The sequence below is a fragment of the Oncorhynchus mykiss genome, chromosome 1, assembly GCF_057628025.1.
Source record: "Oncorhynchus mykiss isolate SJ-2025 chromosome 1, ASM5762802v1, whole genome shotgun sequence".
NCBI lineage: Eukaryota > Metazoa > Chordata > Actinopteri > Salmoniformes > Salmonidae > Oncorhynchus > Oncorhynchus mykiss.
The window spans coordinates 61605079-61619284 of record NC_143022.1 but is presented as its reverse complement, the minus strand read 5'-3'; the positions used below and the strand labels follow the sequence as shown (position 1 = coordinate 61619284).

At 42.7% G+C, this 14206-nt stretch overlaps 1 protein-coding gene across 4 annotated transcripts in view; it reads left to right on the top strand.

Annotated features, from left to right (window-relative positions):
* Positions 1-14206, top strand: part of ate1 (arginyltransferase 1) — a 186290-nt gene that overhangs the window by 83229 nt on the left and 88855 nt on the right. For all 4 annotated transcript variants that reach the window (XM_036980814.2, XM_036980807.2, XM_036980801.2 and 1 more), the window contains one exon: positions 1646-1678. In XM_036980814.2, coding sequence (XP_036836709.1) covers positions 1646-1678 — 33 coding nt within the window. The remainder of the gene's footprint in view (positions 1-1645; positions 1679-14206) is intronic.

The window sequence follows — 14206 nt, the reverse complement described above, 5'->3', positions numbered from 1 at the left end:
TGCACCCACACTGCTCGCACGCGCCAACGAGCGTCTGCGATGCCAAGGGCTAAAATAGAACTCCTTTTTATTTCTGACGCAGATCTCGCTGAAAGTCCTGCCTCTCCCATCTCCTCATTGGTTATACCCACGTGGGTGATTGATAGACAAACTGTTTTGCCGGTGGTCGTGGTAATACTATGAAAGTGCCGATCACCATATAAGTTCAAAGATGAAACAGCCTGGAAGGAGGAGAGATGACTAGAAACGATTCGGTTGGCCGTTTTATGTGTGAATTAATTGTCGTAGTAGAGCACCTTGTGCATATCATGTAAAATAACTCTATGTTTATATCCCAGGACAAATTAGCTAGCAACAGCAAGCTAGCTAAATAGGACAAATTAGCTAGCAAGTGCAAGCTAACTAGCTAAATTGCCATACATTTTTAATGCTTTTCGACCTGTCCCCAAATTAATGACATTGGTTCAGTTTTTGTTTTGATAATTTAACCTGCGTGTCGTGAACGGGTTTGGTGTAGGGGGACAAAATACATTTATGCATGATAGCGCACGCGCGCAGCCGGTTTGGGTTCCGTGTAATATTAGTTTTTCTGTTTTATACAATTTGCTAACATTTCTAAACTTGTTTGCTTTGTCATTATGGGGTATTGTGTGTAGATTTGGGGGGGGGGGGATATTTAATAAATTTTAGGATAAGACGAACGTAACAATGTGGGAAAAGTCAAGGTTTCTGACTTTATGAATGCACTGTATAAGATCAGGAAAAAAATATTTGTTTACATGTATTTATACCCCATTTTGGGAAGTCTCATGGTCTGAGAAACACCGCTGTAGATCTGCCACCTTTCACCATAGGTATGGAAGGGCAATATCGGCGGATGTGGTAGCGCTCTGTGTAGCGGTTATGGTATGAAGGTTTGGCTTGGAGAGGTTTTTTCACCTGGTCAGACAACTGTTGTGTTGTGCACAACAGTTGTGAAGTCCACAAGCGAAGAGAAAAGATGAGTGTGCGTAGATGCGAGAAGGAGTTAAACAACTAGCAAAGTGATGATGCTTTTTGTTTGCGTCTGCTATGAAAGTGAACTGTGTGCGCGGGTGATCAGGGTTGCATTCATTCCGCCAATTCAAAACATTTCTTAAACTGAAGCAAGCGGAACTGAAAGGGGATGGACCTACCTGAATTTGTCCATTATAAACTCTTGTTTTGGACTAATGATGACACCCTAGATCAGCTAGATGCAGGAAACGGTGTACACGGTGGTATTGAATGTGTCAACTTGGTTACTGGGTGAATGGAATATGAATGACAGTCATCCAATATGCTGTAATACTAAGGCCATGCTCATTTAAAAAAAAATAATAATAATCTTAAACTGCACCGACTGGTATGATCCTCAAGACAAATGTTTCCTCTTGTGAAAACACGGTCTTGCTCTCTATGGCATACTGAATTTACTCTCCATTTGATATATTACATCTAAATAAGCACAGGAATGGGAGTGTTACACCACAAGAGACAGTTACTGGGAAAATGTATGGTTTTCATTTGAAACTCGTGGCCTATAGAGATTAAGTGACCCTCATAACTTACTGTTTATTTTTCTCCCTTTTCTTTCTCTTGGCGCTGGCTGCTCGTCCCTCTACAGTTCAGGAGATTTCTCTGTGACTCACCACTTGAGGTACGTACCCCTGCCCTCCTGTTGTCTCTACATACTTCTAAATTTCCAAAGTGTATAAATTACTCCCAATGCCTGATTCACACTACTGAGATGTACTGGCCTGTTTACGCATCCACTATAGTTGCTGGAACCGTGCTAGAATGGACAATGTGAAAAGAAAATATCTGAGATAGCAAAGTACAGTTTTGAAAAAGAATGTGCAAATATTGTACAAATTGTATTGGTCACATACACATGGTGTGTAGCGAAGTGTAGCGAAATGCTTATGCTTCTAGATCCAACAGTGCTTTAGTATCTAACAGGTAATATCTAACAATTCCACCACAAAATCTAATACATACAATCTAGTAAAGGAATGGGATAAGAATATAGAAATATAAAATATATGGATGAGCAGTGAGAGAGCGGCTAAGATGCAATAGATAGTGTAGTATCTAAAATGTATTTGTCTTTTCTCGTCCCATGTATATATATTTTTATACATTTATTTTCCTTCGCATTCTTTTTAATATTTTTCCTGAACCTCACCTTCAAAATACTCTCCTGCAACTCGCCTCTCCCAATGTGGTGTGGATCTGTTTTTTTTTCTAAAGTATTTCTATTTTCCTCCGAACTGGAATACCTCAACTGAAGCTAGATAGCTAACTAGCTACCAGCTATCAGTCAGCTAACCTTTAGCTCGGAAAGCTCTCGCCTATTTTTCTCTCCTTATCCCCGGATTCCTACCGCAAACTCTGAACCCTTTAATCTGGATCATGGCAGCTAGCTAACCGCAACCCGTGTTGACTTCTTCTGGCTATAACGTTTTCGTCCCGGAGCAAGCACCAAATAGCCTGGGGCTATCCCAAGCTAGACCCATCTCCTGACTAGGGCTCCTGGGCTACTCCTTCTACTGCCGGTACGGGGCACAGAACCCTACCGATCCTTCACGACTGGAATACCGACATAATCTGCCCGAGGATCCCAAAAGGGTCCCCTGAAGGCCCATTTTGCTAACCTGGGCCTGCTAGCTATCTATAGCATATTGGACTGTTAGCTGATCCACCGGCCAGTTTCTTGGACCACTATACCAATTTTGCCAATTGGACTTGGACCCATCTGCTACTTGGAACCCTACTATTTCCACGACTGGTCTATCGATGTCACAGACTTTTCCCCATCGCAACGTCCCTCTAAGGCCCTTATGCTAGCTTGCTAGCCCCGGCCTGCTAACTGCTACCACCGGCCTGCTAACTGTCTGAATCGCCGTACCCCCAGCCAGCCCAACCACTCACTGGACCCAACGATCACTTGGCTACGCATGCCTCTCCCTAATATCAATATGCCCTGTCCATTACTGTCCTGATTAGTGATCACTGTCTTATTTCACTGCAGAGCCTATAGCCCTGCCGGGGGGGGGGGGGGGGGTAGAGAGCGTGCTATGGAGTAGACGTGCTTTGCTAGAGCTCCGCTCCATTTTGAAACAAATTAGTATTTATCTTAACCTCTCACGACCTATATCTTCAAACAAATATGACCAAGGGGAAAGGCACCAGAAAAGGGAGATCATTTGAATGAGAGAGACAGCAAACCAATTTCAACGTCGCCAACCCACGAGGAGTTAGCTGAAGAGGCTAGCTTCCAAGAGTCCCCCACAGAGCCTACGCAAAGTGACATACTGGCTGCCATAAACTCACTAAGCAAGAAGGTGCACACAAGGTTGGCTGATATCTCAGAGTATTGGGACTTTGGCCGAAACTGTGAAGGCAACTCAGAGAAGGGTGCATGAGGTTGAGCAGACGACAGTCGATCACGAGGCCAGGCTACAGGACATAGAGAAACAGTGCGCAACGTTCAAAAATGACGACAAAACCCTGAAAGCCCGACTGGAAATGCTTGAGTCACATTCAAGATGCCAGAACATCCGAATATGTGGCATCCAGGAGGACTGAGAAAGGGAAACCCACTGAATTTGTCTTTGATGCAAAAGCGAGAGGGGTAGCAATCCTGATAAGGAAAAACATTCCGTTTGTTTACTCATCCTCGATTTCAGATCCTAATGGTCGGTATATTATTGTGGCTGGTACACTGAATTCAAAACCAGTAACCTTGGTCAATTTATATGTACCCAACTTCGATGATCCATTATTTTTTCAAAGGGTATTTAAGGACATACCAAATATCTTGGATACAAGTGTTATTGTTGGAGGGGACTTTAACTGTACGTTAGATCCTCTTTTAGATAAACAGCTATCAAGGTCACTTCAACAATCAAATGCCAGTGTCTGTCTAAATACATTGATGACAAACCTTAACGTTGTCGATATTTGGAGACTGACGCACCCAACAGACAGGGATTACTCTTTTTTTTCATCAGTTCATAAATCATATTCCAGAATTGACTATTTTTTGTTGGACTCCAAACTAATCTCAGCGGCTGAGTCGGTTACCTATCACCCTATTCTAATTACGGACCACTCTCCTGTGTTCATGGTGCGGAAACTCGACAATATGTCGACAGGTCGGCAACCGTGGCGCTTAGACGCATACCTGCTGAAAGATGAGGCTTTTTGTCAGTATTTGAAGGAGCAGATTGCCTGTTTCCTCGGAACTAACGACACGGGGGATGTTGACGACTCCACCCTTTGGGAATCTCTAAAGGCTGTGATTAGAGGTTACATTATTTCTTATACATCAGAGAGGAAGAAACGCGCCAATACTAGGCTAAGAGAAATTGAAAGAGTTAGGGGAACAGGAGAACGTTTTTAGGACGAATTCCTCGTATACAGTCCTTGAGAAGATCACAAAGTTAAAATATGAATACAATACCATCCTTTCGAAACGGGTGGGCTCTTTACTTGCTAGAACGCAACAAAGTTATTTTGAACTGGGTGACAAACCACATAAATTATTAGCAAGACAGCTAAGGCATGTACAGGCATCTAGAGCTATTCACAAAATAAAAGACAAGAAGGGTAAAATAGTAACAGATCCGCAGGATATTAATAAATGCTTTGCGCAGTTTTACTCAGAGCTATACCAATCAAAATGCGATGCTACTGATCCACAAACTATGGAACGCTTCCTCGCTGAATGTGAACTTCCTAAACTAGACAGGGGGGCAGCTGCTGCACTTGATGCAGGGATAAGTTTGGAGGAAATTAACACAGCGATAGCACAATTTCCAAACAGCAAGGCCCCTGGGCCCGATGGATATGTAATTGAATTCTATAAGAAGTACTGCGCCAGTCTAGCTCCACTTATGTTGCGAATGTTTAAACAATCCAAAGAAAATGCCAAACTCCCGCAAACATTGTATGAGGCTACAATAGCACTGATCTTGAAAAAAGATGGGGATTCCATGGAGATGTCGTCTTATCGCCCCGCGTCGTTACTCCCCATAGAAAACAAGGTGTTGACAAAGATATTGGCAAACCGATTGAAAACATATATTTCTGACATCATACACCCTGACCAGACAGGTTTTTATCCCGGGCTGACACATACACTACAATTTGAGACGTCTTTTCAACGTAATGTATCACGATCATAAGGTTGAGGCAGTGGTAATAGCTCTTGATGCAGAGAAGGCGGTTGACCGGATTGAGTGGAAATATATGTCGTCGGTTCTGGAGCACTTCGGATTCGGAAAGGAATTTATTAATTGATAAGTATTATTTATGCACACCCAATGGCGTCCGTGGTAACCAATCAAGAAATGTCGCAGTCATTCCGCTTGTTCAAGGGGTGCTGACAGGGGTGCCCTATTTCGCCTGCTCTCTTCGCTATAGCCATGGAACCCCTTGCTACTCGCATTCGGGCATGTGCCGATATAGCTTCTGTTAAAATAAAGGACACACAGCACAAAATTTCCCTATATGCAGACGATGTTCTTTTGTTTTTGTCCAAGCCTAAAACTTCTATTCCACCCTTACTTAACTTGATAAACACATTTGGCTCCTTCTCTGGCTACAAGATAAACTGGCAAAAAAGTGAGTTGATGCCAATATCACGGCCTGTGGATATGCAATTTCTGCCATCTACCCCGTTTAGAACAGTGATGGACTTTCACAAGCCTTGGCATTGTAGTGACAAGAGACCTTGATCAGCTATTGAAAGCGAATTGGGACATGAAAATATATCAGCTTAAACAAAATATAGATTTTTGGAAGACTCTGCCTATCTCCTTGGTTGGTCGTATAAACGCTATTAAAATGGTTGTCCTACCCAGGTTTCTCTACCTCTTCCAATGTCTACCCAATTTCATACCACAAAGCTATTTTAAGAAACTGCATTCAATAGTAACTCCATTTTTATGGGATAACAAGGCAGCCAGAATTTCAAAGAAGCATTTATGCAAGTACAAAATAGAGGGGGGCTTTGGCCTTCCTCACTTTAAACTGTAATATTGGGCTGCTAATCTGAACATTGTGTCTTTCTGGAGGGAAAGCTTACCTGCGATGAGACAGAAGGATATGCCTGCATGGCTTTTGATTGAGCAGGCCTCCTGTCAACGTTCCTCACTCCCTGCACTTGTTAATAGCCCATCATATGTGAAAAAATCCACTTATGACTCTAACCCAGTCATTTGTCATACGCTTAGGATCTGGAAACAGATTAGGTATTTTCTTAACAATACCCACTGTATACATTGACAGCCCGATTTGCCTGAATCATGCTTTTTACCCCGCATTGGATGATGTGGTGTTTTCACAGTGGAGGGAGAAGGGGCTCACAACAATTGGTAATCTATACATAGATGGTCAGTTAGCTTCATTTCAACAATTACAGGGAAAGTTCAACATGCCAACAACACATTTTTTCAGATACCTCCAAATCAGGAATTTTGTAAGGACACATATCCCACAGTATGGCATGAAGCCAAAAATTCCTACATTAGATAGCTTGATCCTTGTCAAACCCCATTTAAAAGGGTCGGTCTCTAGACTGTATGATGTGCTACAAGCCCACATAGAGGTATCCACAGACATCATTAAAAGGGCTTGGGAACAAGAACTTGGCTCAGAAATCTCAGATGAGGACTGGGTAGAAGCTCTCAGGAATATAAACCACAGTTCACTGAATGCCAGACACAACCTTGTACAGTTTAAGGTGATACACAGGTTACATTACTCAAAAGTAAAACTGCATAAAATATTCCCGGACACCTCACCACTGTGTGAGAGGTGCAAGCAGGATGAGGGGACGTTGACCCACTTATTCTGGACATGTCCTAAGTTACATGTTTACTGGGCTCTCATTTTTGATTATTTATCTAGAGCCTTTGATAGAGTTCTAGCCCCAGACCCATTGACCGCTCTGTTTGGCACAGTTGATGGGAATAATCACGAAGGGAAAGCTGTCTCTCTTTGTACTCTATTAGCCAAAAGGCTCATATTGCAATTTTGGAAACTGGAGACTATACCTACCTTTGAAATGTGGTTACGGGATTTAGGAAATGTAATACATATGGAAAATACTCGATACAATACCTCCAATAGAAGTCCAATGTTTTACAAAATATGGCAGCCGATACTGGATAAATGGTCTAGTCCCGCTTCATAACTGGGTTGACGATCTGCTGCTACTCTGTGCTGTACTCCACTCAATATTTATTTTTGGCTTAACTACACTGCTTGTAATGACTATATGCTGTCTTCCTATACATGTACCACCTAATAAGATTTTGTTTTATTTTGTGTATGTGTGAGTTAAATTTTGTTTTGTCCTCTAAATTGGCCATCCCATTCAACAGTACAATGAATGTCATTGTTAGTATTGCTGTCTTTTATTTGATTTTTTATTGTAAAATAATAAACATATTATAAAAATAAAAAAAAGAACTGCCAAAGGGGGTGGTGTTGCAATCTACTGCAGAGAGAGCCTGCAGAGTGCGGTCTTACTATCCAGGTCCCAAACAATTCGAGATTCTGCTTTTAAAAATTCACCTTTCCAGAAACATGTCTCTCACCCTTGCCACTTGCTATAGACCACCCTCTGCCCCCAGCTGTGCCCTGGACACCATATTGAATTGATTGCACCACATCTATCTTCTGAACTCGTGCTACTAGGTGACCTAAACTGGGACGTGCTTAACACCGCGGCCATCCTACAATCTAAGCTTGATGCCCTCAATCTCACACAAATTATAAATGAACCTAACAGGAACAACCCCAAATCTGTAAACACGGGCACCCTCATAGATATCATCCTAACCAACTCGCCCTCCAAATACACCTCAACCAAGATCTGTGATCACTGCCTCATTGCCTGCATCCGTAATGGGTCTGCGGTCAAACGACCACCCCTCATCACTGTCACGCTCCCTAAAACACTTCTGCGAACAGGCTTTTCTAATTGACCTGGCCCGGGTATCCTGGAATGACTGACATTTTTCTACGGCTGGCCATGCTTTCCACCTGGCTGCCCCTACCACGGTCAACAGCCCTGCGTTCCCCACAGCAACTCGCCCAAACCTCCCCCACTTCTCCTTCACCCAAATCGAGATAGTTGATGTTCTGGTAGAGCTGCAAAATCTGGACCCCTACAAATCAGCCATGCTGGACAATCTGGACCCTCTCTTTCTAAAATGATCTGCCGAAATTATTGCAACCCCTATTACTAGCCTGTTCAGCCTCTTTTTCGTTTCTTCTGAGATTCCCAAAGATTGCTGCCACGGTCATCCCCCTCTTCAAAGGGGGAGACACTAGACCCAAACTGCTACAGACCTATATCTATTCTACCCTGCCTTTCTAAGGTCTTTGAATGCCAAGTTAACAGTTTACCGACCATTTTGAATCTCACCGTACCTTCTCTGCTATGCAATCTGGTTTCAGAGCTGGTATGGGTGCACCTCAGCCACGCTCAAGGTCCTAAATGATATCATATCCGCCATCGATAAGAGACATTACTGTGCAGCCGGAATTCATCGACCTGGCAAAGGCTTTTGACTCGGTCTATCACCACATTCTTATTGGCAGACTTCACAGCCTTGGTTTCTCAAATCATTGCCTCGCTTCACCAACTACTTCTCAGAGTTCAGTGTGTCAAATCGGTGGGCCTGTTGTCCGGACCTCTGGCGGTCTCTGAGGGTGCCACAAGGTTAAATTCTCTGGCCGACTCTCTTCTCTGTCGCTCTCGCTGCTGGTGATTCTTTGATCCACCTCTACGCAGACGACGCCATTCTGTATACCTCTGGCCCTTCGTTGGACACTGTGTTAATAGGTAGGGATAGGCGGGACGCAAATGTCTCAACTGGCCAATTGCCAGGGAAAATGCAGAGCGCCAGATTCAAATAAAATATTATAAAATTCAAACTTTCATTAAATCACACATGTAAGTTACTCAATTAAAACTACACTCGTTGTGAATCCAGCCAACATGTCAGATTTTAAAAATGCTTTTGGCGAAAGCATAAGAAGCTCTTAACTGATAGCCTGCACCATCTGCACTAGCAGTAAACAAAGGGGTTAGCATATTTCATCTCTGCAGGCGCAACACAAAACGCTGAAATAAAATATAAAACATGCATTACCTTTGACGAACTTCTTTTGTTGGCACTCCAATATGTCCCATAAACATCACAATTGGTCCTTTTGTTCGATTAATTCCGTCCATATATATCCAAAATGTCCATTTATAAAGCGTGTTTGATCCAGAAAAAACAGCTTACAAAAAACGCAATGTCACTACAAAATACTTCAAAAGTTGCCTATAAACTTTGCCAAAATATTTCAAACTACTTTTGTAATACAACTTTAGGTATTTTTAAACGTTAATAATCGATCAAATTGTAGACTGGTCTTTCTGTGTTCAATACAGGAATGAAAACAAACCAGCGATACGTTTTACGTCTTGCGCAAGTCTCAACAGTGTACCCAGTACCCATACCCTCGTAAAACTGACCATCCTACCGATCCTCGACTTTGGCGATGTCATTTCACAAAATAGCCTCAAACACTCTACTCAACAAATTGGATGCAGTCTATCACAGTGCCATCCGTTTTGCCTTTCACCAAAGCCCCATATACTACCCACCACTGCGACTTGTATGATCTTGTTGGCTTTCCCTCGCTTCATACTCATCTCCAAACCCACTGACTCCAGGTCATCAACAAGTCTCTGCTAGGTAAAGCCCCGCCTTATCTCTTCTCACTGGTCACCATAGCAGCGCCCACCCGTAGCACGCGCTCCAGCAGGTATATCTCACTGGTCACCCCCAAAGCCAATTCTTTCTTTGGCTGCCTCTTCTTCCAGTTCTCTGCTGCCAATTACTGGAACGACTAAAATCTAATTTTACATTGGCGCGTTACTTTCAGTAGTTCTAAAACATGCGGTGATTGTGCAGAGAGCCACATCTATTTACAGAAATACTCATTATAAATGTTGATGAAAATACAACTGTTATACATGGAATTAGAGATATACTTCTCCTTAATGCAACCGCTGTGTTAGATTTCAAAAAAGCTTTACGGAAAAAGCAAACCATGCAATAATCTGAGTACAGCGTTCAGACAACAAAGCAGCCAAAAAGATATCCGCCGTATTGGGTGGTCGACATTAGTCAGGAATGGCATTATAAATATTCACTTACCTTTGATCTTCATCAGAATGCACTCCCAGGAATTGCAGTTCCACAATAAATGTTTGTTTTGTTCGATAATGTCCAAATAGCTTCTTTTGTTAGGACGTTTGGTAAACAAATCCAAAAGCGCGTTCAGGTCCAGCCGAACGTCGGACGAAAGGTTCCGTTACAGCCCGTAGAAACTTGTCAAGCTAAGTATAGAATCAATCTTTAGGATGTTTTTATCATAAATCTTCAATAATGTTCCAACCGGAGAATTCCTCTGTCTGTAGAAAAGCAATGGAACGAGAGCTAACTCTCGTGACCGCTCCTCAGAGCCTGTGGAAATCTGCCAGACACCTGGCTCATTCCTCTCTCGTTCAGTTCCACTTCACAGTAGAATCCTCAAAGTTCTAACGACAGTTGACATCTAGTGGAAGCCTTAGGAAGTGCAACATAACCAATATCCCACTGCATCTTCAATAGGGGCTGAGTTAAAAACTACAAGCCTCAGATTTCCCACTTCCTGGTTGGATTTTTCTCAGGTTTTCGCCTGCCATATGAGTTCTGTTATACTCACAGACATGATTCAAACAATTTTAGAAACTTCAGTGTTTTCTATCCAAATCTACTAATAATATGCATATCTTATCTTCTGGGGATGAGTAGCAGGCAGTTGAATTTGGGAATGCATTTCATCCGGATGTGAAAATACTGCCCCCTGTCACCATTTTTAAAGTAACTAGTGTTCCATTTATTAAGGTGGCCAATGATATCAAATCTGTAGGTAGGTAGCCGCTTCTGTGTTAGTGGTGTCTGTTTAACAATCTGATGGCCTTGAGATAGAAGCTGTTTTTCAATCTCTCGGTTCCAGATTTGATGCACCTGTACTGACCTCACCTTCTGTATGGAAGCGGGGAGAACAGGCAGTGGCTCGGGTGGTTATTGTCCTTGATGATCTTTTTTGCCTCTGGAGAGCACTGCAGTTATGGGCGGTGCAGTTGCCGTACCAGGTGTTGATACAACCCGACAGGATGCTTTCAACTGTGCACCTGTAAAAGTTTGAATGTGCAAATTTTTTTTCAGCCTCCTGAGGTTGAAGAGGCGGTGTTCTGCTTTATTCACCACACTGTCTGTGTTGGTGGACCATTTCAGTTTGTCCGTGATGTGTACACCGAGGAACTTAACTTTCCACCGTCTCCACTGCTATCCCGTCGATGTGGATAGGGGGGTGCTTCCTTTGCTGTTTCCTGACACCACACTCCGAGGGCCCTCACCACCTCCCTGTAGGCTGTCTCGTCGTTGTTCGTAATCAAGCCTACCATTGTGGTCGTCTGCAAACTTGGCGATTTGAGTTGGAGGTGTACATGGAGGTGTACCACGCAGTCGTGGGTGAACAGGGAGTACAGGGGGGAGCTAAGAATGTGCCCCAGTGTTGAGGATCAGCAGAGTGGAGATATTGTTTCCTACCTTCACCACCTGTGGGTGGCCCGTCAGGAAGTCCAGGACCCAGTTTCACAGGGTGGGGTCAAGACCCATGGATGCTGAGCTGTAGCCAATGAACAGCATTCTTACGTAGGTATTCCTGTTGTCCAGGTGGGATATGGCAGTGTGATAGCGATTGCATCGTCGGTGGACCTATTGGGGAGGTAAGCAAATTTAAGTTGGTCGAAGGTGGCAGGTAAGGTCTAGTTGAAATTATCCTTGACTAGTCTCTCAAAGCACTTCATGATGACAGAAGTGAGTGCTACGGGCCATCTTAAAGCATGTGGGGACAGCAGACTGGGTTAGGGATTGATTTAATTTGTCCGTAAACACACCAGCATGCTCTGAGGACGCAGCTAGGGATGCCGTCAGGGCTGGCAGCCTTGCGAGGGTTAACACATTTAAATGTTTTACTCACGTCGGCCACGAAGAAGGAGAGCCCACAGTCTTTGGTAGCGGTTCGCGTCGGTGGCACTGTGTTGTCCTCAAAACGCGCAAAGAAGTTGTTTAATTTGTCTGGGAGTAAGACGTCGATATCCGCGACGGCTGGTTTTCTTTTTGTAATCCGTATTGTCTGGAGACCCTGCAACATACGTCTCATCTTTGAGCTGTTGTATTGCGACTCCACTTTGTCAATATACTGACACTCTTTCTTGTTTATTTTCGGCCATATTCCCAGTTGCCTTGCCACGATTCAATATCGGGGTACGTTAAGTTTTCCTATTGGTCAGACCTATTGGATAGACCTAAGTACGGGCACTTCCTGTTTTAGTTTCTGCCTAAAGCAGCGTTTCTTAAGCTTTTTCAGTCTGGGACCTAAATTAGAAATTCTGTTTTCCTGGGACTCAAGCTTATGAAAACATGCAACTATATGTATAACAAATAAAGACAAATAACAATGAAATTAAATATAAATAGCTATTTCATGTTTATTTTTCCCAGTTAAAAGCACTGTCTAGGTTGGAACTGTTGCTGTTAAAATATAATAAATTATTTTAATTCTGAACTGGAATCAACTGATTCATCACATCAGATAGATGTAAACCAGAACACAAACACAAAGCACTAATGAGGGGCGGCAGGGTAGCCTAGTGGTTAGAGCATTGGACTAGCAACTGAAAGGTTGCAAGTTCATATTGCAAGTTCATCTCCCCGAGCCGACAAGGCAGTTAACCCACTGTTCCTAGACTCATAGATATGTGGTGCCAAACTGGATCAGAACATCTACCTCTTTTTCAGTCAAGCAGGAGACCACTTCCTGTTGTAGATGAGCAATCCAGAACTGCTTGAGTGTTTTCCTCAAAAACATTTTGGTTCAATCTGTTTATTCCAGTTCAGAATACATTGTTTTACTCTATTTTAACAGCAATAGTTCCAACCTATACTTGTTTTCTTCAATAATTTCTATAGTAAGATGTACAGTAGAGTAGGCCTGCTCATTTTTCATCTTCATATGTACTGTTACTTTGGGTTGCACTTTCAGTAGCTAGCTAGCTTGCTTTGGCTAAATTTACCTTGCTAGCTGTTAGCTATTAAGGGGATTGTTTTACTATTATGAGAGATAGTGCTCCCCTATTTCTGCTGTGATCATCACCTGTTATAAAATAACAATGCCTTGCTTGCTGACTAACTATTCCACTGTCAAAAAACTGTTTCCTGAGGCATTCTGCCCTGTTCTGAAATAACTCCCTGTGTTTACTGTCATGTTCAGTGTTGCCAGATCCATCTAAAATTTCTAGCCCAATGACCTCTGAAAACCTGCACACAAGGCCTGAAAACTAGCCCCCAAAAAATGTTTTCGCAGCAAGAGAGGAGTTGACGCATTTATCCATGAAACCCTTTTTCCATAACGTTATCGAGCGAATTAAGGAATTTCTACATGCTTTTTAACGACGAAGAAGCTAAATGAGTTTTTCCATCAAAATAATAAATCTTGAACGTTTAAGAATGTCGCAAGACAAAAAATCAATCACCCTTAAACTCTCCAGATCATTTTCTATCAATGGATGTCAATTTAACTGGTTTTGACTGCTATGATTAAACAATAAATCCCTAGGAGGTGTGGTATATGGCAAATTTACCACAGTTAATGGCTGTACTTTGGACATAGCCCTTATTAGCCATGGTATATTGGCCATACACCACAAAACCCTGAGGAGCCTTATTGCTATTATAAACTGGATAACAATGTAATTAGAGCATACTCCTGAGTGGCACAGCGGTCTGAGGCACTGCATCTCAGTGCAGGAGGCGTCACTATTGAACCTGGTTCGAATCCAGGCTGGATCACATCTGGCTGTGATTGGGAGTCCCATAGGGCGACGCACAATTGGCCCAGCGTCGTCTGTCATTATGAATTTGTTCTTAATTGACTTGTCTAGTTAAATATATAAAAAAATATCTATATTCTATATGGTACAATCTAGTTAGCGGACACAAGCACAGGTCTAATAACAGTTCGGTAGGCAATCAGAGCTTTAGTATTGTTTATAGGCTACCTG